At 36.2% G+C, this 24,828-nt stretch overlaps 1 protein-coding gene across 2 annotated transcripts in view; it reads right to left on the bottom strand.

Annotated features, from left to right (window-relative positions):
* The window catches only part of ALCAM (activated leukocyte cell adhesion molecule), a 210,825-nt gene that overhangs the window by 15,410 nt on the left and 170,587 nt on the right, over positions 1-24,828 (bottom strand). Inside the window, exons 7-14 of one of the 2 annotated variants that reach the window (XM_047099194.1) lie at positions 16,544-16,671; positions 14,835-14,967; positions 10,938-11,050; positions 8,579-8,714; positions 8,338-8,471; positions 5,548-5,680; positions 3,675-3,713; positions 3,265-3,382 (exon numbers count right to left, since the gene is read on the bottom strand). In XM_047099194.1, coding sequence (XP_046955150.1) covers positions 3,265-3,382; positions 3,675-3,713; positions 5,548-5,680; positions 8,338-8,471; positions 8,579-8,714; positions 10,938-11,050; positions 14,835-14,967; positions 16,544-16,671 — 934 coding nt within the window. The remainder of the gene's footprint in view (positions 1-3,264; positions 3,383-3,674; positions 3,714-5,547; positions 5,681-8,337; positions 8,472-8,578; positions 8,715-10,937; positions 11,051-14,834; positions 14,968-16,543; positions 16,672-24,828) is intronic. The other variant, XM_047099195.1, reaches the window with a different exon arrangement.

The following is a 24,828-nucleotide window of genomic DNA, read 5'->3' on the forward strand; positions in this document are numbered from 1 at the left end:
TTTTTTTTTTTTATTTTTTTTTCAACGTTTTTTAATTTATTTTTGGGACAGAGAGAGACAGAGCATGAACGGGGGAGGGGCAGAGATACAGGGAGACACAGAATCGGAAACAGGCTCCAGGCTCCGAGCCATCAGCCCAGAGCCCGACGCGGGGCTCGAACTCACGGACCGCGAGATCGTGACCTGGCTGAAGTCGGACGCTTAACCGACTGCGCCACCCAGGCGCCCCTGCAAAGAACTTCTAAATGCCGCTTAAACCTTCCTGCTCTGGGAACTGTATAACTGAGACTTTTAAATAAGATGTTTAACTTGTAATCTTTGTTCCAAGTGTTTGCCATAATGGTGACTCATAACATTATTGATGGTATTATTTTTCAAAATGGTAAACATAGGGTTATATATCTGGGGAAAAGCTCTGGACTATATGTTTATTAGAAATCTCTCAGACCCATGTAAAATGGTGATGAATTAGCTGATGACAGCAATGAAACCCTTGTAGTGATTTGTAAAGTCGAAATTATTATATAGAAAAGAAGAAAGAAAGAGAGTATAGTACAGCCCAAAATGATGTAGCAATTCTTAACTTGAAAGCTCTTATTATGAATGTGCAACTTACTCTGGACACAAGGATTAACAATGACTCATGTTGCAAAAATGCTGGTTTATCTCAGAGGGCACTAGCAAGGAATAAGTAATCAGGAATGCAAAATACTTAGCAAATCTGAAGAGTTCCACAATTCTTCATAAAAATGCTCTGATGCTTGGGATGAGAATTGCAAGTTATTACTTTGATTACCAATAATATTAACTCTGGCAAAGTTGATGCACTTTTCAATTAAATAACAGTTATTTAGACAAATGTTCAAGTCAGATGGTAAAATCCGCTCTTAATTTAATGAGGCACTTTAAAGGAAATTCATGAAGTCTTAACCCTTAACCTAAAGACACTATGAGGCCAAGTGTCCAGAATTTATTTATCCATGATTTTAATTTTCGGTCACCATGATAATAGCCAATGAAGTAACAATAAAAAAAATCCTACACACATAATTTTTTTATTCATGGAAAAATAAATGGGGTCTAATGAGATCCTGGCAATTAGAATAGGATGATTAAAAACATTGGGGAAGCTCCAAAAATTCAGCATTTATTTTGTCATAATGTAGAGAACTGCCGTTTATTTTTCAGCTCAGTTCCAGGATACAGAGAAATTTCATTTTTATTCTTTTAAGAAATAAAATTACATTGGAATGCATCAGAAATCTGAAGTAAATAAAAGGGAAATACTCCAGAGTCCAAGCTGTTAGGTTTGTGAATACTTTATAGGGGATTATAAAGGGAGAATAGGATTTTGACCATCAAGAAACCTCTACAGATAGAAGAATTTTTTATTAGATATTGTCTCTGAGCAACAGTTTGCGTTTCCTTTCATGCACAGGGAACAGGCGATCTTCTAAATTTTCCATAGAAACCACAGGCACAAACCCACATAAAGTGTTGGCAGGTAAAATGTACACTGACAAAAAGAATACATTTGTTACCAAGTGATAGTGGGACTGCTCAAGATTGAGGAGTGAGGTGCCAAGATCAAAAGGGACTGTGCCCCTACGTGAGAGTGAACGAGTACAACTATAATATATACCAGGAACATACATGATGAAAACAAAACAAAAAACCAAAACCAAACCAAACAAAAACAAAAACAAAAACAAAAACAAATCCCAAACCATGGAAAAAGTAAGGCATGGTGATAGACAATAAGACCTAGTAATTAAGCACAAAGATGCTAAAACAGCTCTGTCTTAAACCAAATACAATTCCAGCCCTTACAAACTGTAACCTTAAGCAAGTAATTTAAAACTATTCTCTGCCTTAATTCTTTCAAATGTGAAATACGAATAATAATAGTATTTGCTTCAGAGATGAGCTGCAGGATCAAAACAGAACTAAATACAGGCTTACATTATGTGACTTTAAAGATTTCTAAGCTATTGCCTCTCTTTAATGGCAGCTCCATTTGAATATTGCTTCACCGAAATTGCTTTCTTTACAAGGTAACATCATGGATCTTAGTTAAGTCTGCTTTTTCTTTTCACTTTCTTTTAAGTTAACTTACCTGAGTTGTTGAAAGGAGTTATATCAGACATCAAGAAAATATAAAACTAAGTCCGAAGTGGCCACTAGCTATACACACCCCCCCTTGCAAAAATCAATTTCCTCATGTATGAAACCAATGGTGTGCGACAGAATCACTAATGAAACTAAAAACGCAAAACTCTAGAACTCCATCTCTGCCCTTCCACATCTGAATCTGGGGCCAAGGCTGGGGTGATGAGGAGTATTAGGCATGTGTGTGTGTGAAGAATCTTCATTGGTTAATCGGATTTTCATTATAAACCACTATTAGATCATTTGTAAAGTTGGTTCTAACTGGATTATTTTATGAGTAATAATTTTTAACCTAAATACTTTTTTAAGTAGTCTTGGTACTTTGTCTAATTTTCTTTTTAAATTACAGACAAAAAAACATGATGATTTTTTTTTTTTTTCTGAGTTAGATCCTTTTATGGACCTAAGTGACTTAACTAGAATAGGGGAGAAGTGACAAGATAATACTATCTCACCAGCAGTTTCACTGCTGGCCAGAACTGTCACTGCAGACACCTGGCCATTCCCACAGGATGTACTAACCATTTTTTAAAATGTTCATTTATTTATTTTTGAGAGAGAGAAAGGGAGGGGGGGAGAACAAGCAGGAGACGGCCACAGAGAGAGAGGGAGACACAGAATCTGAAACAGGCTCCAGGCTCTGAGCTGTCAGTGCAGAGCCCAACGAGGGGCTTGAACCCATGAACCATGAGATCATGACCTGAGCCAAAGTTGGACGCTTAACTGACTAAGACACCCCGTACCGCTGTACTCACCATTTTTAATTCCTCTCTACCAACCTCAGCCAAATGGCTTAGAATGGCCGACTTTTTTGGCAGCATATGCTTTGTAATACCCACCGCCCCTGCCCCCCACACACACCAGCACTGAATTTAGACGACTGACTGAGAAAAATAAGGGGACACCTGTGAAATCACACCCCAAGCGAATTCCCCGATGCTGACAAAGCAGTCACTGTGAGCTGAAAGCAAAACACCATCAGCCTGATTTGGGGTACATGCCTTTCCTGTTACAGAAATTGTACACCCAGCTGACGTTAGCATCATTGACACACTGCATTTTCTCCCCAGGGACGTTACTTTTTCCATAACTTACTTTGATTTCTTCATATACAGCCAGTAGACAACGCCAGCAACCAGGGCAGCGAGGAGGAGACCAACTACGATTCCCACAATTAGTTTTGCCTGGTCATTCACCTTTTCTCTGTTTTCATCTACAACAGAGAAGAAAAGCCCATGCAATTACAGACACCGCCAAGGATTTCTGAAAAGAAGTCAATCTGGCTATTATTTCTTATTAAGAATAATTAAGGCTTACTACTACTATGAGTAACATGCAAACTTGTGCTTTTAAAAGATAAAAGTTTTAGCATTCTTGCTATCTGGTCTCATTTGCTATTTTAATTCAAGTCAAAATTGTGGCAGCTAAGAAATTACTTATAGAATGACACTTCATAAATCTTGAGCTGATAGTCAAGGAAGAGGAGTTGGCAGCATAGTACCTACCACTGATCTCGTCTGCCTCATCGTGCTCTGGAATACTTACTGAAATGAAAAATGTTAATATGAAATTAAAAACAAAATTTGTTGATATATGAAAGTCACCTTTACCATTATAGTATGATGTAATAATACTCAAAGATAAAATATCTATTCTACAGCTAAGGGTAGAAAAAAATTTACATTTAATAGAGCGTGAACTTCCCTACAAAGAAATTAATCTTGTTTTAAGGAGAGTCGTTAAAACTGCGAAGGTATTAATCTACCATAGAAAATTTCACAACTGACAAGCTTTAGTGTTAATCTGAAATCCGTATTAATTTCTCCACTATTTACCACCTTTTAATAGGGCTTTTTTTCCTTAAGAGAAACAAGTTGCCATATATCACAATGCAGTGTTTCTCAACTTTTCCTGCCTCGGTGGAGAATTCATTTTTATCCTCTAGTGTCAGGGACTTGTCATTAGCCATGTTCTCACAGTGGTGGGGGCAGAGGTTAAAACTAGGGATGTTTCAGAGACAAAGAGGTATCCCATGTGATGTTTGCAGAAGCCCTCCAAATGACTCTGATAGCACCATGCTCCTGGCCCATTTTAAGAATTGCTGATGTGCTGGATTATCATCTAATATTAAACTACTTAAATATTCTTCTATGTGCATGGGCCTGCATCAGAACCTCCAGTGACATTTGTTAAAATGCAGATTCCCAGACTGTCCTGATATATACTATATTGGAATTTTAGGAGGTGCTCAGTGAAATTGAAAACAACTGTATTAAATGTTCATCAAGCCACTGCAAGGTCTAGAAACCGCTATTCAATGGGTTGGAATAAAAGAGAAACTTGTGTTCAGGAAGAAAGGATAAGTTCTTTTTGTAGGTTGGACAAATCAATACTTGCTAAATTGAATTTTGAGAAGTCAATGCACCTATTTTAGAGTTAAATTTGTTTGGTTCTTTTGTCCTGTCAATCCATCAGGCTTTTTTATATTTCAGTCATATTCTGTTAAGGACCATTATCTCCTCACAATTATTTTTTCCTAGCTCCAGCTAATTCCTAGTCAATATATCCCTATCCTGCTCATGTCACATACAGGATTCCAACTGACTGAAAAATAAAAGTCTGGAAGGTCAGTTAGCATCCTGTCCAGAACCAAGCCTCATTCCAGGCTGGTCCTGACTTAATGTTGACCAGTGATAGAAACAATGACAAAATTGAAGATGATAGATAATTTCAAATTAAGTGAAAATTGTTTTCAGAAGAAGTTGCTCAACATGTCAGATTTTTTCACTTTTCTAAGATAATTGCATTGATCTAATTTGTAGTCATGACTCAAATATCATCTTCAAAAGCATCAACTTTGGAAGCTGGATTTCATAAATTCGAGTATCGGTTTTCTATCAGTTTGCTAAATGACTAAGCATGTGGCATTCCTATTCAAAATAAAGGTGGGATAAATACCTGAAAGAATTGGAATGCAAAGTAATAGATTAAAGGGAATTAAAATTTTACCAAAATTAAAACTGTTAATAGGTGTTTTCAGATAATCTTTGAATTATCTCTATTCGGAACACAAAACACGGATTAAAAAAGAACAACTCAGTTCTTATCCTCTGTTGCTCTTGGGAAGTATACCTGGACAAGATAAGGTCTCTGGACTGATAAAACATGAAATGGTTTAACTGTCAAGACAAGGATAGTACAAGGATGGACACCGGGAAAAGAAAAAAGAAAAGAGCCTGTGATGATGACACCAAATGCAAAATAAATAAATAAAACTTACCATAATGCAGTACAGGAAGATGGAATTGAAGATTTTAAACTAATGAAGAATAACTTCAAATTTTCTTACTTTTTTAATGCCAGAAATGAAATACTCACTAGCAGAGACATTCAAGGAGTTTACTGTTCTCTCCAGCTGGTTTTCTGCTGTGCAAGTTAATGTAACATTCTCTTCGGGGGAAATGATAATTTTACTATAATACCTGCCATTTATATAAGGAGATTCCTCTGTCTGGAAAAGAAGAAGGAAGATGAACTTAGAAGTATAAATGGATTAAACACATGGAAAAGAGTAATACTGAGTGAACCAGGAGAGGTGCTTTGTAGTGCTATCTGGTGTTCAAGGATATATATAAGGTCAACGATAAAAGGCCAATTCAGGTTTATATCTACAGCAGGGAAGGAAAGATTAGTGGATCCAAAATCAAATTTCTGTTTATTCTTCTATTCTGTTTATTCTTTTATTGTAATTATTAAATTAATTAAACTCTTTCTGTTTTTTCGAGATTCTCAGGCTAGTTAGTACTTTGGCGTGATAGTACTTGTCTCAAAATGATTAATCAGCAATGATCTAATCACTGGTTTTCTCTTAATAAATTTAAGAATTTAATTTTTATTTGTAAATTATGTCATTGTTTTTAACTTCAGGGGTTAATTCCTTTATCTTCAACATTATATCTAAGTACTTACATACGTATGATTCGCTCATGGGAAAATCAAACTATTTTTTCTTGTTTCCTGAGCTAAATACGGAATGGATTCTTTTTCAGTGACTGGTAAGTTCATTTCTTTGTGAGGTGTTAATGAGGACAATCATTGCAATTCAATTCCTCCAAAAATAAGAGATAATTCACTTTATTTGTATTTTTTATTTTTTTAAGCAATCTCTACACCCAGCATGGGGCTTGAATTTACAAACCTGAGATCAAAAGTCGTGTGCAACACTGACTGAGCCACCCAGTTGCTCCGAGACAATTCACTTTAATCTCTTTCCCAGGACTTGACTCCAAGGGCCAACTGGATTAAAGCAAATATGTACTTGGACTCTTTTCTGAGTTGTGTTATGCACACCATGTCCTACATTGTTCTTTGCTTCCTCCAACTATACTGTAAGAGCCTTGAGGTCATAGGATAGTCTCTTGCTTAGGGAGATTATCTACTCCCTGGGACAGGAGTGGTTAGAGGCATCAGTAGTTATAAAATAATAGATTCACCATGTGACTGAGCAGGGAACAAATAAAAGATTATGGATGGATCAGCACAAATCTAGAACAAGAAAAATAACATATCACCTAGTGGGCTAGAATCAATCCTTCTCCTTGACAATGAAGAATGGCATTGTTATTTTTATCCTCATAGTAAGTTCACATGCTACTTTTCCACTTCCCACTAGTATTTCTCACATGACTTTCTCACTGAGTCTTTGCTTTTGTTTTATCTCTGTAAAATGTATTTATTCATTTCAAGGGTGGCCTTTTAAATCTTTCTATCTGTTCATCAAATATCTGTTGTGTGCTTATTTTTCTATTTTCCAGTATATAAAGGTGGGTTTTTTTTGCTATAATTATCACTTAATTGAACTAGAAACAAAAATAATTGAACAGAAAACAGTCATTTTTGATGCTAAAAAAAACATAGATCTGTACACTGTCAGCAATTCTGGTGTTTCTTGGTTTTTTCTCTGAAATAAGAAAATTGAATTTCCTTAGAGTCAAAGTGTCTAGAGACATTTTGCCTTCCTCACGTATGCTGCCTTGTGTGTCCCCATCACACCCAATCAAATCAGGAGTCATTTGCTTCAAGTATGTCCACTCCTTTGGGGACCTTCCATACTTGGAGTTATGCAAATACATATGCATCACTCACAGGTAAAAGAGCCAAAATTCACCTTGCTCTGCAAAATTATGTTGTATAAGCTGGACCAGCAGCCCAACTTCCATGGCAGAGAAAGAGTGGAAATTTTAACTTAAAACTAAATGCAACTCTGCTTTATGAATGCCTTCTCGGATTTCAATTGTGTCCAAAGCTGGGAAGAAGGCAGCACAGAAGATTCAGATAATCAAATGGCACTGCTGGGTGTTCCTAAAGGGTCTTTAACTGGCTCCACTAAGAACAGGGCCATGAAAACTACCGTAGAGAAAATGGAATGAACAAGTATGTCAGTAACCCAAGCAGACTAGCAATTTAATGGGATGACAGTACTGAACCCCTAGTGACAGGTCAGATTCTATTATTATTATTATTTCTGTCAAACAGAAAATTATTGGTAGTGTCCATAAGTTATTAGCCCTTTACTATTATTAAAATGTCCTGACAAAGGTACAAATATTAAAGTTTGCTTTATGTCTACTTTTGTTCAGAAGGAAACATCCTAGAGAGACACTATCTATTTAGCCAGCCTTATTCTGGCCCTAGCCTTGGCATACACAAATTAGACCATATGTTTACAAATGGTGACTGTGTTCTTCACCACCCCCCAGGGCCCAGTTTTAAAAAGAAATATCCCTTAACGTGCATAAGTAAGCAAAGTAATGGAGGCCACTTATACTCAGATGTGTAAGTTTATGATGCAGAAAAGTGTATACCTTAATGTTTTAATCACCCAAGTTTCAGAAATTAATGACCATTGAACAGCACTCAATTTACATTCTTTTAAAAACAGATACTGACCACAACATAATGATTCTTCCCTTCTCCATGGCCCTGGGATTTAAAATTTCTCTTTGAGCCATGTTCTTTCCTTCGGAAAAATTAGGAAGTTAGCAAAAGCTTCCTCTGAGAATATACTGCAAATTTCATGCTGCTAACAAGCTAGCCTACAGTTTAGGTACTTCAGTAAAACCCCACATCATACCAAGTACAGCACATAACAAGAAGACAAATACTTGCTTGGTTTATGACGCTTCCACTGCCAGTAATTGTCCACTGTATAGCTGGCTTCGGAAAACCTTCCACATGGCAGATTATTGTTTTAGACAGTCCACTGGGATCAGTTTTCTTTGTCATTTTGATTTGAGGTTTTCCTGCAATATCATTACAATTAAAGTAAGATGTTGAACAGAGCTCTTAAGAGAAACTAGATACCAAATTCTCAAAGAAAATTTTGAATTGGTGTGCCAGTATTTATTACCTTCTACGATCAGTGTCAACGACTCTCTTTTCTTTAGGCCTTCCACCTCCTGCAGAGCAGTTTCACAGACATAGTTTCCAGCGTCCTGATAATGGAGACTAGAAAATGATGGGCTAGATCGAAGCCTGATGTTATCCTGATTAAATAAGAAGTTAATTACTTCATATGGTCCACATGTATTTATTAATCATGGAGCCTAAAATTATTCTTCTGGGTCTAAAGAAAAGGCAAGTTCCTTTTTCTTAACTTCAGATGCTTTCAAAAATAGATTTCCCTTTTCCTTTGTAGTTTTACAGATTCAGTTTTATTTCACTGTCTTATTTACTGAATTTATAATTTGGAACAAATTCATACACTTCTAAGACTCAGTTTCCTTATTATTGAAGTAGGATAATAATCTTACCATACTGAATTGTGAGGACTTAATTATATAAGTAATAAGAACTTTCAGGAAAGTTCCCAATTAATAACAGCTACCCCTTGTAGTAAATGTAGATGAACTAGTATTGAAAGACCCTGGAGACCCACGCTATGTTATCAATGATAGGCATAAATGCTAGAAATGTCATTTTCTCAAGACATGGGATCCATTGCAGTGCCATGACAATCATGACAAAATGCTTTTTAAAGAAACCATTAATAACAGCTTACTATCCTAATTTCTATGAACAAATAGCATTTAATTTAAAAAATCACTTGATATACAGAAAACAATTCTATCATTACCAGTAATAGAAATTCTCCTAAGCAGAAAACTAAACACAATCTTAAAATCATGTGGTCTTTCCCCACTGTGAATTTTTCTCCACTCCTCATCAACTAATCAAAGGCCAGGTAATCTTGATCAGCCCTATTGACATTAGGCATTCAATTAACAACAGTGACTGCATCTGCAGATGTAGAAACTGGTTTAGCCAAGTAAATTTAGTTTCTCTAGTCCTGTAGTAAAACAAACTATGAGTGCTTGTATGATTGCTGAGTAGTCTAGTTGCCTAGAATTTGTCTAGTCCTTTGACCATCAACGACTACAAATACATCCTATTAAATATGCAGTCTACAGAGTGACATTTTAATTATCTGAATGAACACAAGAAGAGTGAGGAGGCTAAAAGAAAATAAAATACAAAGGTGAGCTTTACAAGAAAAAAGCAAGTCACAGGGGATCTAGTGTTAGATCAAAAAGCAATACAAGGGGTGCCTGGGTGGCTCAGTTGGTTAAGCACCCGACTTTGGCTCAGGTCACGATCTCATGGTTTGTGGATTCGAGTCCCGCGTCAGGCTCTATGCTGACAGCTCAGAGCCTGGAGCCTGCTTCGGATACTGTGTATCCCCCTCTCTCTGCCCCTCCCATGTTCATTCTCTGTCTCTCTCTGTCTCTCAATAATAAATAAATGTTTAAAAAATTTTAAAAAATCAATACAAAATAATGTATATTTTCAGCAAGGAGAAATTCTAACGATACATTTTTTTATAAAGACAATTCTTGTCAACTCCTATGTGAAATGGTTTGTATGTGTTTGTCAACACATGCACTGGATGTTTAGATATACTAGCCAATGATTTCCTGGTGGGATTATAGTTACCATCTTTTCCTCTGGTGATAACCTTGTCTCAAGTTACCAATTACCAATCCTACTATCACACTCTAAAAAGAACAGTGATTAGGTTCCCAGTAATTGTTTACATTTCAGACAATTACAAGAATATAAGCACTCACTCAGGAAATACTGACCAAGTTCCACTGTGATCGACTATGGCCCAGGGATGAAAAGAGATCCCTACCTTCAAGGAGCTACTAATTCAATGAACTCACATTCAGACACTTAAGATCAGTTTCAGCAGAGAAGCTGAACATTGGGTGATCAGAAGCACAGCATTTACTGTACCCAGTGAGGCCTGAATTGGAATCTAACTGTCACTTGAGACCTTTCTGATTTCTCTCACACCAGCTTCTTTATGAATAACATGAGGATATAATAAATGTCTGCATATTTCATAGGGGTCTTGTGAGAATAATGTGGCTTAAAACACACTGAAAATTGTTAAGCTCTACAGCATGTAACTGCATACATGTGTGTGTCTGTGAGCATGTGTGTATGTGTAGAATTAGTAGATACACACAAATCAATGTCCCAAGGTAAAGTTCAGACAACCAATTATGGATGCCATAGTGTTGTTGAGTACCTCTAAAATTTGATTGTGACATCATTATATTATTATAATGTAGAGAAAAAGCATGAGTGTGGGTGTATAAACATATTACCCATGGATATACATATTTAGATGTCATATAAAATGCAAAAGAAGCCAAAAAGGAGTCAGTCCAAACAGTGTAACAGTACCAAGGAATCATACTTACTTTCATCCATACCACAGTTGCATTCCTACTAGCAGATATCGTGCATGACACAGGCAAGGCATCACCAATCTGCTTGGTCACTTCCCCACTTGGGTTTAAGGACAAATCCAAATCTGTGAAGCAGAAAATCTGCTTGAAATGCAAACTCCAGGAAAGGAGGATAGTCAAAATATCTTTGAGAAGAAAAGATGAAAGAAAAAAAATCCTTCTAACTGTAGTCAAAATTCAGAACTGATTTATGTGACCAAAATAACTGAACTGTAGCATAAGTCCAGTATTTCAAGCCAGCTTTGAGACCAGTTTGGACATGTGAATGGTCAATCTACTTGATTATGCATTTATTTGGAGTTAACATGACTGATGTTTTGACTGCATATAAGTATTCCCCTGGGGTCTATTACCTTAAGAAAAATATTTCTTAAATACTTCTGGAAGAAACGAAAGATGATGACTAGGTAAATATTATAAAAAGAGTTAAGCCATGCCAGGAGAAAATCAAGTATATTTAGACAGCAGGTGATAATGTGAAAAACCATGAGGTAGTCTGTTTCTTCAGAGAGAATTGACTATAGTAGATTTTTAAAAAATGCTATTCCATTTCTCAGGCAGTTGAAATTTTAAATAAGATCAGTTGTTAAGTACATTCTTGGCAGGTATCATTTTTAAAATAGAGTATAAAAACATCTAAGTAGGCATAATCTTTCAGATGGAAAGTAATTTCTATAAAATCTTACTATCACAGTATGATCTGTATGAGGAAAATTTAATTCAATAGAACAAACATTTATTGTGCAGCTACTATGTTTCAAGCTCTGACAGAGATACAGAAATGAATAGAAGCTTACAATTTACAATTTTTGAGGTAGAAATAATACGCACTCAACTATGTGACTCTAATACAGCAGCAGCTCAATGAATATTTGTTGAAAAACTAAAGGAAGGGCTACAAATGGAGGTACAAGCAAAGACTTATGGGAGTGTAGAGAACAGAGCCAAACTGGGTTTCAAACCACTGATAAAGGCCTTGTATAGGAGACAGTGTCTGCTTGTGGTCCCTGACTGTTGAGAAGGGCTTTGATAAATGGAGAAACAGGGAAACTCCAGCCACATAAACAAAGGCAAAGAGCTGAGGGCGTATGGCAGCTTTAATAGTGGTGAGTAATCTACTATGAATGATTATAACACATGAAAGATAAACCTATATAATTAGTAGAAGCCAGACCCTAAAGAACTGTGCTTACCTTGCTAAGAGTTGAGACTTTATTCTATGGCAGTGGGGATTTCCTATTGCACCCTGTGCTTTTCCTTGGTTTTACACGTTATAACTTAAGTTCACTGATTGTTTGTTAACATCCTTTTTAATACTTGTTTTTCCTGTTAGGGTGTAAGAACTATTGGGGTGCCTCAGTGGGTTAAGTGTCCAACTCTGGATTTTGGCTCAGGTCGTGATCTGTGGTTCACAGGATCGAGCACTGTGTCAAGCTCCGCGCTGACAGCATGGCGCCTGCTTGGGATTCTCTCTCTCTCCCTCTCTCTCAAAATAAATAAACTTTAAAGAGATAAAAAATACATAAAGATTGTAAGAACTGTGAAGGTAGGAGCCATTCCTTGAGTTGTTACTGAGTATCCACAATGTCTGCTACATGGTAGGCTCTGAAACACAATTACTGAATGAAAGAAAGAAGCATGCTTTCGCCGTTTCTCATTAATATTAAAATATGCATTGTCACAGAGAAAAGTGGAGTTTCCTCAGAAAGTTTGAGTCAATTACACTTAGATGAACATCCTATTCAGGGAGAGTTAGAAGCTTTTACTCGTCGGACAGTTAACTTGCCGGTGAGGAGATAAGAGAAGTGATTTTAAAGGATGATGATGGACTTTGGAAGTTCTGATGAGGACTCTATCTGTGCATGAATCGGCAGAGGAATAGTAGATGTTTCATCAGCAACTATGGATCTGTGGGCGGGAAGCCCTGACGACCTTCTGCAAACATGTGCAAGCGTGGCTTGCTGCCTCTCTATCCATACTCCCTTTAGTCATCTATGCAAAGGAGACAAATCTTGTTTTCAGACAACAAACAACAATCAAGGATAAATGGACCAAAAAATAGGATTTTTATGTTTTCATTTCATGTAATTCAGAGTAAAATCTTGTTTTATTTGTAGTTAAAGAGAAATACAGTCCTTAAAGCCCAATGTGATAGTCGACCTTTCAAAACCAAAAATCATTTCAATCCAATTAAGTGCAGTGAAATCCAATTAAGTTGTTACATACTTTTGTTTATTTTATTTTTTTCTTTATTACAGTTGATCATTGAGCTACAATGTGGCTGCACCCAAGTCTTTTGCCTTATCACTCTGTTATCTATCCATCCCTGCTGATCTACAAGTAACACAAATAAGGGCGCTTTCCTTTTAGGGTCTCTTAAACATAAGCTTACTGTACCATCTCCAAGCACTGGATTATTGGTATTGGCCCACAGATCTCATGGATAATGATATCAGGGAGTTATTTTATAGGCAGTTCTATCTGCTGGTTATGTTCTCTCACTTCATTTCTTTTGGGGGATGGGGTGGTCATGGAACAGGCTAGATAAATGGTCCCAGGACTGACTGGTCCCCAGAGAAAAAGTAGCATTGTTGTTATCCTGAGAGGTCACTGCTTTCTTTCTAACCAGCTTCTGATGGCAGACACACTCAGATCTATACAACATGAACATGGAACAAACAGAGAAATGGCCTGGCGGTGAACATTTCTTAACAGTTTGCTGTTTTTCTAGGGTTCCCCAGGGTGTGCTCCCAACATCAGACACTCAAAGCAGCCATCTGGTTACTCTCTTCCCGGTGTATAGCTTTGTATCTCCCTCAAAGTCTTAGCTTCCATTCTATATGTTTTCCAAGCATTATAGGCAGAAAGAAAGACTTACAATCATTACCTCAGAAGAATTTCAAAAGTCTCTTTTGGTTTTGAAACAACAAAACCCCTCATACTCAATGGGATTATAGCAGATCATGTCTAGAGAAACTTTCTTGCAATGGATCATGTCTTGAGGTGCTACTGGGTACAAAAGACTTACTAGAAAAGTTTGGCCTATACCTCCAAGCAAGACTGACATTTGCCTAAAGCACTCTGTAAATTGTAGTGTCACTGGGGAACGGTTCAAATTAGTTCCCCATTTCCATAATGCATCAGGTGCATCAAGAATATAGACTGTCAGCAGTTTCAAAGTAAAGGACTTAAGGTGCTTTTTTGTGTGTATATTTTTTCCTATCACACTAGAGTAAATATAACTATTGGAGTATATGGAGATCAAAAGCAGGTTAACAGTTAATGAATAGGTATGTTTAGGGTGATTTTGAAGAGGTTCTATTTCCAGAAATTTTCTATCCTTCTATACACACAATAAATGGCTTTTAGTGGTCTCTACCTCTGCTGCTTCCAAAAGTTGAGTCTATAGTAACTTTATGTTGGTTGGGTTTGGGCACTAATGATATTCTGCAATAAAAATTTTAAAATATATTTAATCTATACTTTTTTTCTGGGCCAAGTGCAAACACTGTGAACTTTGAGAACATCTAAGTATTTTCTTAAAATACAAAACGAGTAATTTCTTTAAGATCCCCATGAATATTTTGTTAATAGCACAAATAGAAGAGATTTAGAAAGGAGATGGAAGTTTTCCACTGCCAAAAGTTGCACTTGTTAGATCCACTCCAGATTTCAATAATGCAGTGGAAATCTGGACCAAAGCTGAGTTTGCTTTGATGCACTTAATAAGCCTATTGAAAGCACACATCATTTGAGAAAAATATAGTTGCAATTTACTTGAAAAGACAGCCAGTTAGACTATTAGAGGCCTTTAAAGTGAAGTTGGTAATGAAGAATAAGGTGACTTACAGTGAACTGTGATGGCTGTTGAAGCAATCATGCTTCTTTTGTCTATCAGGGAGCATTTGTAGTCTCCTGTTGCATTGCGCCTCACATCTGTCAACGTGTAAGTATTTGAGCTTCTTATTCCTTCAGGCTGTCCCTTTTGGTAGAGGTAAAATGTCAGATGATTACACTTGGTAGCTACAATGAGATGAGTTGTATTTCTTGATGAAAATGGCATTTTCTTATGTAAGAAAAAAAGGAACGTGTTTCTATGATTGGACAAATGAGAGTAGAGTTTGTGTTATCTGATTTCTGGAAAAATAACTGAGATTTGGGTTCTAAGGAAATTGAGGAGCTCATATACATGGTATGGATGACATCTATTCCATTGATAGCATGGCTCGGATTTGAGGGTTAAGGCAGGTTTTTTTTTAATTCTAAAACTTCATTTTATATTTATGCCTTGATTAATTCAACAAAAATATTTGAGGCAGCTTAAAAGAAAACATACCACATATCCAAATAAAAAGGAGAGAAAAATAAGAAAGGAAGGAATAAAGGAAGGGAAGAAGAGGGGGGAGGGATGAAGGGAATGGGGAGAAAAAGAGAAAGATAGAAGAAAATAATTTTTTAAAAAGTGAAGAAAAGAATTAATAAACTAAGAATAGAAAGAATATAGATGAACTAAGAGCACATAGTAACAACAACAACAACAACAAACCCATAATCATTAGATATTATTGCTAAAACAAAGACACAAATTTGTCAAATGTGTCAAATTTGGCTATTAGGATAGCCAAAGTAGAAACATAATTAGTTTCAGAAGTCCATTTGCATATGAAACAAAAGCAATATGTCAATTTATTAGGAGAAACAAAGTTTTCTACCAATATTTAAGTCTAAAAGAAATCAGTTATGTTAGTCTTCTGAGTAATGTAGTAGATGATATTCTTAAACATTACTGAGAAATGTAGTAGGTGACATTTGTAAACATAACCCTTCAATAAATGCAATATAAAGTTGTATATGGCTTCTCTCAGTGGGAGGTTATGTCGTACCCAAACCTGGGAAGAGCTCTGGGAGAACTAACTAGTATCTCAGACAGCTCTCTCTATCTGGCTCCATACCACTAGATGTCTAGAATACATCCCAGAGGAATGCTCCAAATTATCCTCTGTCTGTATCATTCTTTTCAGCTATGATACTGACAAAAGCTGATGGCCCTTCAAGACCATATATGATGGCAAGATATAGCCCTAGCTTTATTTTATCTAGCTAAATATAACACACAACAGAATGGTCCTACTTTGGAGGTTCAGATATGTGTTCATGAAGGCATTGTGGGCAGACCTAGAATCTACATCAAGCCATTTGCTGTCATCATTCTTCATTTTAGAGTTACCTGTTTTTGAAGAGATTTTTATAGCTTATCTGGATAATGAAAACTTGAGTTTTTGTAATTATGGTTTCCTATGAGCAGCTTTTTATCTCTTTTCCCCTGAAATCTCTTAACACTGAGGGAAAAGGCAGGATCACTGGCAGATGCCAAAAACACTCACAAAAATACCCCCACAACTTTCAAAGGACATTCTACAGGTGTCCCTTTTCCCCAAGAATAACACCGTTCTCTCTTAAGCTGCCCAAGTACATACAATTTTTAATGTCAGCTAGCTGCCACACAACAGGACAAAATGATAGTAGTTAAGCCCAAGTAATAATCCGTAAGCACTTACTGGTAAGTAAAACAAAAATTCCTCAGGAGGAGGGTTACCATTTCCCAAGCACTTGAGAGTGATGTTATCCCCTTCTTTGATGGCATTTTTTGATGGCAGCACTTGTATTGTCACTTGTTCAGTAGGATCTACAAGAGTCACAGACACAAGTTAACCATTTTCATCAAGTACCAAATTACTCTGTACATACAATATAAATGACTAAATTATACACAATTTTCTCAAGAAGCTAGTAATGGTAATTACTTAAATGTATCTTTTTATAGAGGGATTGGAGTTAATAGCTACTTGCTAAAACAAGTACTAATCTTGGTTAGAGCAAACTACAAAGAGACCTTGTTACATAAAAACCAATTTCTTCTTAGCAAAATGTCTTTAACTGAGGTAGAAATGACCATAATTATTTTATGTGTAAAAGACCAGTAGGAACAATCTCACTGCATGATTTCATTATAAGGACATTTAACTCTATTATATGAACCTCACGGTTTGGAAAGACTGGATCAGCTAGCATAGTAGCTAAAACTGTTAGGTCACCCCTATGCTCATCTTATATAATAATACCTTATATTGAATAAAAAGAGACATGAGCTAAACAACCAGCAAGACTTTGGGCACGCAGGAGAGTAGATCAGTTTTCAAAAAGATGAATCCTGTAAACTGAAGGAGATCCTTAACCCAGTCAACAGGACTGTAAATGTATTGTAATTCTGTTCTGTTCATTGGGGCAAAGGTGTACTTTCCATTCCATTTTAGTCACTTTTTATGGAGAAAATAGGGCTAAAGGGTATTCTTTAGTAGAGGCTACTGCTAATAGTAGAACACTAAAGAAATTAAAGGCTTGGATACAATGGACTATATGTAGCAAATAGGAAATAAGAGGAGGGGGTGTTGGCAGTTATAAATGACCCACTTTCTAATATACATACTTGTTATATAGCTGGATAATAAGAATAATAGAATAAGAGTAGGAGTAGAATAATAATCTATGAAGACTTACTTTTTAAATTAGCTAATAAAACAAATAAGTGATAGATTCTGAGGTGTTTTTTTTTTTTCTATCTCTTGCTATCATTTCTTTCTCTTCCCAAAATCAAAATGCATACAAAACTTAAAAGGGTTGATATAGATTACTTTGTTGCCTTTTCTTCATGCATGGGGTCTCTCTGAATATTTGCCCAGGATGTTCTGAAGGTAAACAGTGATTGGTTTAATATACTTTTTGTTAGTTTTCCTGAACTTCCGTGAGGAAGTTCCTTGATCAGCAGTTCCCAGTAGAGTTGGAAAGTAAATAAAGTTTGTTTTTTGCCATCCCCCTCTCTGACCTTCCATTTCTAGGTCTTCTTCACTCTTTTATGTGGCCCTTCACTGACAGTTTTGTCCTGTCGCTTGTCACTGTGAGACTACTCAATCAAAACTGACATCAGAACAGATAGGGATCACAATCTATTTGACTTTCTGCTTTATTTCAAAACTTCCCTTCTCTGTGTCCTCTTTCAATAGGCTCTGCTCTGCATTAGAGAACTGAAGAACTACAATGAGATCAGAGAGATGTGAGTTTTAACAGTAACTTTCTAGATGTTCAATGAACATGCCTCAAACAAAATCAACCATCACTTGCTCTCCCGTTGTCCCTATTTTGCTCTGTCCATTAATAAATCATTCTGCCAGGTATTCTGCCTTTCTCTTATCTACTCTGTCACCAAGTCTTAGTGATCAATACTATTTTTTGCATCTGATTCTCTCCTTTTATTCCTACTAACACTTCTATAATCCAAGTTCTCCCACAGATTACCTGAAATACTACCCTCAAACTTTAGTCAGTCCCTCATTCTAATCCTTCACATACATATTTCCTTTAAATCAGTTTTGAAGTAGTGTTTTGAATATTACAATGATATGCAAGATCCTTCATGTGATACCAATATGTGAAGATTGAAATAAAAATTTCTTAACCTTGTACCCATAATTGCCTTCAACTAGTTCAAGTATATATCTATATATACCACTACATAATAAGCAAGAGTCTATTTTAAATTTTCCTTGTCCCATCTTTCCATTTATGCTCTGCCCAATCATGAATTCATTTGTTTAGCTAATATTTATTTTGTGCAGGCACTAAGTGCTAAAGTTATAAAGTTGAAAACAGCATGATTTTCAATCTATTTATAAGGTCTGTAACAACATAAAAATTGCATATAATGTGATCATTGGTAGCTTATAGATGCATAAGACTGGGAAGGATATTGTAGGAGTTGATGCTATAGCTGGGTTTTAAAGAATAAGTAGGTGTTTGCTAGAAAATAAAAGTAAGGTAGTGACAGCAAATGGATAGGCAAGTAAGCAGTATTCTATGGGAGGCATCTGGAAAACAGAACAAGATGGAAGAAGATACAGTGAAGTGGTAAAGATTGAGACCATGGCTGCAAGAGATTCAAGGCATATCAAAATTGGGAGTGTTAAGAGAAGAGGGAAAGAAAAATCTTGGTTCACAAAAGTAGACTTAGGGAATCCCAAGACTCCATCAAACATGATAACATTCAGATCACAGGAGTTCCAGAAGAAGAGAGAGAAATAGAGGCAGAAGTTTTATTTGAGGAAATTATAGGTGAAACCTTTCCTAATCTGGGGAAGGAAACCAACATCCAAAGCCAAGAGGCACAGAGAGCTCCCTCAAAATCAACAAAACCAGGTCAACACAAAGACATATTGTAGTTAAATTTACAAAATATAAAGATAAAAAAAATCCTAAAAACACCAAGACAAAAGAAGTCCATAATTTATAAGGGAAGACCAATAAGGTTAGTAGCAGATCTCTCCACAGAAACTTGGCAGGTCCTAAGGGAGTGGCATAATATATTCAACATGCTGAATGGGAAAAATCTGCAGGCAAGAATACTCTATCCAGCAAGGCTATCATTCAGAGTAGAAGGAGAGATAAAGAGTTTTCCAGACAAACAAAAATTAAAGGAGTTTGTGATCACTAAACCAGTCCTGTAAGAACTATTTAAGGGAACTCTTTGAATAGGAAAGAAAGAATGACAATGACAAAGACTAGAAAGGGACAGAGAAAATCTCCAGAACAATGACAAAACAAGTCATAAAATGGCACTTAATTCATATATATCAATAATTACTCTGGGTGTAAATGAACTAAAAGCTCTAATCAAAATACATAGGGTATCGGAATTGATTAAAAAATAAAAACAAGACCCATCTATATGCAGCCTACAAGAGACTCATTTTAGGCCTAAGGACCCCTGCAGATTGAAAGTGAGGGGATAGAAAAACATTTAGCGCACAAATTGATGCCAAAAGAAAGTTAGGGTAGCAATTCTTACATCAGAAAACTAGATTTTAAGCCAAGGACTATAACAAGAGGTAAATAGGGGCACTATATCATAATAAATGGGTCTATCCAACAAGAAGCCTTAAAAATTGTAAATATTTATTCCCCCAACTTGGAAGAACCCAAATATGTAAAACAATAACAAACACACAGGAATACATCAATAATAATACAATAATAGAAGAGGACTTTAACACTCCACTTATATCACTGGACAGATCATCAAAGCAAAAATCAACAAGGAAACAAGGGCTTTGAATGATACACTAGACCAGATGGACTAAACAGATATATCAAGAACATTTCATTCTAAAGTAGAAGAATACACATTCTTTCAAGTGCACATGGGACATTCTCCAGAATAGATCACGTAGTAGGTCATAAATCAGGCCTTGACAAGTAACAAAAATTGAGATCATACCATGTATATTTTCTGACCACACTGCTATGAAACTTGAAGTCAACCATAAGAAAAAATTTGGAAAGACCACAAATACATGGAGGTTAAAGAACATCCTACTCAAGAATGAATAGGTCAAACAGGACATTAAAGAAAAAACCAAGGAAATATAGGGAAACAAATGAAAATGAAAACATGGAGGTCCAAAACCTTTGAGATGCAGCAAAAGCAGTCATAAAAGAGAAGTATATAGCAATACAGTCCTACCTCAAGAAGCAAGAAAAATCTCAAATACATAATTAAACCTTACACCAAAAGGAGCTAGAATAACAACAACAAATGAAGCCTAAAGCCAGTAGAAGGAGGGAAATAATAAAAATTAGAAGAGAAATAAAGGATACAGAAACAAACAAACAGCTAGAACAGATCAATGAAACCAGCAGCTGGTTCTTTGAAAAAATTAATAAAATTGATAAACCCCTAGCCAGACTTACCAAAAAGAAAAAAGAAAGGACCCAAATAAATAAAATCACAAATGAGACAGGAGAAATAACAACCAACATAACAAGAATACAAACACTTATAAGAGAATATTATGAAAAATTATATGGCGACAAATTGGACAATCTGGAAAAAATGGATAAATTCCTAGAAACATATAAACTACCAAAACTGAAATAGGAAGAAACAGAAAATGCGAACAGACCAAAAACCAGCAAAGAAATTGAATCAATAATCACAAATCTCCCAACAAACGTAAGTCCAGGGCCAGAAGGCTTCACAGGGGAATTCTACCAAACATTTAGAGAAGAGATAATACCTATTCTTCTCAAACTACTCCAAAAACTAGAAAAGGAAGGAAAACGTCCAAACTCATTCTATGAGGTCAGCATTAACCTAATTCCAAAACCAAACAAAGACTCCACTAAAAAAGTGAATTATAGGCCAATATCCCTGATGAAAATGGACACAAAAATTCTCAACAAAATACTAGCAAATTGAATCCAACAGTACATTAAAAGAATCATTCACCATGATCAAGTGGGATTTATTCCTTGGTTGCAAGGGTGGTTCAATATTTGCAAATCAATCAACGTTAATACACCAACATTAAGAAAAGAAAGGATAAGAACCATGATACTATCAATGGATGCAGAAAGGACATTTTACAAAGTACAACATCCATTCTTGATAAAAACCCTAAAAACATTAGGGATAGAGGGAATATACCTCAACATAATAAAGGCCACATAAACAACAACAACAACAACAACAAAAACAGCTAATGTCATCCTCAATGGGGAAAAACTAAGACCTTTTCTTCTACCATCAGGAACAAGATAAAGATATTCACTCTCACCACTATTTAACATAGTACTGGAAGTTCCAGTCTCACTAATCAAACAACAAAAAGAAATAAAATCCATCCAATCAGCCAGGAAGAAGTCAAACTTTCACTATTTGCAGATGACATGATACTCTGTGTAGAAACCTGAAAGACACCACCAAAAATTGCTAGAACTCATACATGAATTCAGTAGAGTCACAGGACACAAAATCAGTGTCCAGAAACCAATAATGAAGCAGCAGAACAAAAAAAATCAAGGAATCAATCCCATTTACAATTGTACCAAAAACCATAAAATACCTAGGAATAAATGTAACCAAAGAGGTAAAAGTTTTCAAAGTACAGATCTGAAAACTATGAAGCACTCATTAAAGAAATGGAAGATGACACAAAGAAATGCAAAAACTTTCTCTGCTCTTGGAATGGAAGAATAAATATTGTTAAAATGTTGATACTACCCAAAGCAATCTACACATTTAATGCAATCTCTACCAAAATACCACCAGCATTTTTCGCAGAGCTAGAACAAACAATCCTACAATTTGTATGGAACCACAAAAGACCCCAAATAGCCAAAGCAACCTTGGAAAAGCAAAGCAAAGCTGGAGGCATCACAATTTTGAACCTTAAGCTATATTATAAAGCTATAGTCATCAAGACAGTATGGTACTAGAACAAAAACAGACACAGATCAATGGAACAGAAAACTCAGAAATGGACCCACAACTATATGATCAACTAAACTTTATCAAAGCAGGAAAGAATATCCAATGGAAAAAAGATAGCCTCTTTACAAATGGTGCTGATAAAACTGGACAGCAACATGCAAAAGAATGAAACTAGATCACCTCCTTACACCATACACAAAAATAAATTCAAAATGGATGAATGACTTAACTGTGAGACAGCAAACCATCAAAATCTTAGAGGACAACAAAGGCAGTAACCTCTTTCACATCAGCCGTAGCAATTTCTTCATAGATATGTCTAGATATGTCTTCTGAGGCAAGAGAAACAAAAGAAACCTGAACTATAAAGGGACCTCACCAAGATGAAGAGCTTCTGCACAGTGAACAAAACAATCAACAAAACTAAAAGCCAATCTTCAGAATGGGAGAATGTATTTGCAAATGACATATCTGATAAGGGATTAGTATTCAAATATACAAAAATGTATAGAACTCAACATCCAAAAAACAAATAATCCAGTTAAAAAATGGGCAGAAGACCATGCCCACGGATGGACATTTTTCGAAAGAAGACATACAAATGGCTAACAGACATATGAAAAGATGCTCAGTATTACCCATCATCAGGGAAACTGAAATCGAAACTACAGTGAGATATCACCTCAAACCTGTCAGAATGGCTAAAATTCACAATACAGGAAACAACAGGCATTGGTGAAGATGCAGAGAAAGGGGAACCTTCTTGCACCATTGGTGGGAATGCAAACTGGTACAGTCACTCTGTAAAACAGTATGGAGGTTCTTCAAAAAGTTAAAAATAGAACTACCCTATGACCCAGCAATTGCACTATCCTTTACCCAAAGGATACAAAAATACTAATTTGAAAGTTACTTGCACCCTGATGTTTATAGCAGCATTATCAACAATAGTCAAATTGTGGAAAGAGCCAAAATGTCTATCAACTGATGAATGGATAAAGAAGAGTGGGATGTGTGTTTGTATGTGTACACACACACACACACACACACACACATACACATACACACATAATGGAATATTACTTAGCCATAAAAAGAATGAAATCTTGCCATTTGCAATGATGTGGATGGAGCTAGAGAGTATCTTGCTAAGCAACATAAATCAAAGACAATTTTATGAAAGAAACATATGATTTCACTCATATACGGAATTTAAGAAACATAACAGAAGAACATAGGGGAAAAGAAAGAGAGAGAGGCAAACCATAAAACAGACTCTTAACTATAGAGAACACACTGAGGGTTGCTGGAGAGGAGATGTGCAGGAGTTGGGTTAAACGGGTGGTGGGGATTAACGAGGGCACTACACTTGTGATGAGTACCTGGTGTCGTATGTAAGTGATGAATCACTAAATCCTACCCCTGAAACTAATATTACACTGTATGTTAACTAACTGAAATTTAAATTAAAACATGGAAGAAAAAATATTTGGGGTGTGAAGGTTAATCTGAGAGATCTGAGGAGTCATTAAAAAACTGTCATCACACAGCACTAACATGGTCACATTTGTTTTTAGAAAGATATTTCTGGCAGCAGCTTGGAGGGCAGTTTGGAGTGAACAAAAGGAATATTATTTTGGAAATCACAGAAATACTGGCGATGACAAATGGTGGCACATTCTTAGGCAGCATCAGAGGCAGAATCAGACAAACATGAAGATTAAAGAACTAGATTCTATAAAACTTTATTACTGACTGGACAGGGTAAGGGAGATGAGGGTAGGAGTAGACTAGTGCATCTTTCTCAAGATAAATTGATCAAATTTCTGTATTATGAATGTATTCTTTGTCCTTTCTGTTTAGCTCCCGCCTTCTCCTCTCTGAAGTCACCTAGAGCGGTGGGTCTCCAAGTGTGGTCCTCTGATGAACAGCATGAGTATCACCAAGGAATTTGTTACACATGCAAAGTGCTGGACCCTTCCCCACAACTACTGGATGAGAAACTTCAGAACAGAATCCAGTGATCTGTGTTCTAAGTTCTTCTGGTAATTCTGATGCACACAAAAGCCTGAGAATCACTGTCCTTGGGCATCTGAGCTTTGGGGGCTATTTTACGGAGTTCTGAGTGTCACTTACCATTTGCAACCTTGCACTGACAATTTCCTCCTGATGTAGTTATCTTATTTCTCTATTGGAGTAGTAAACTCCTTGAATGCCAGGACTATATCTTAAGCACTTTTATATCTTTACTGTGAAGCCCAGCACTGCATACATTTTGCCTTCTTAAAAGCTGTGCCAAATGCACACCCCCCCCCCATCCAGCCACAGTAAAATCATTTCCTTCTTATTCTTCCAAGGACTTTTCTGCCTACCCAACTCCTCATGACTGATACATACATTCCTGTTTTTTCTTAAGCCAATTTCCCCATCCTTATTACTCATCTTGATGCTCTTTCCTGTCTTGTACTCTTGCACTTACACCAAGATAGTTTATTTCCAATTGGATATTTTCGAACAGAC

Source organism: Lynx rufus, unplaced genomic scaffold (genome assembly GCF_022079265.1).
Source record: "Lynx rufus isolate CCGP_SWC_20201006 ecotype Redwood Valley unplaced genomic scaffold, mLynRuf1.p SCAF_5, whole genome shotgun sequence".
Lineage (NCBI taxonomy): Eukaryota > Metazoa > Chordata > Mammalia > Carnivora > Felidae > Lynx > Lynx rufus.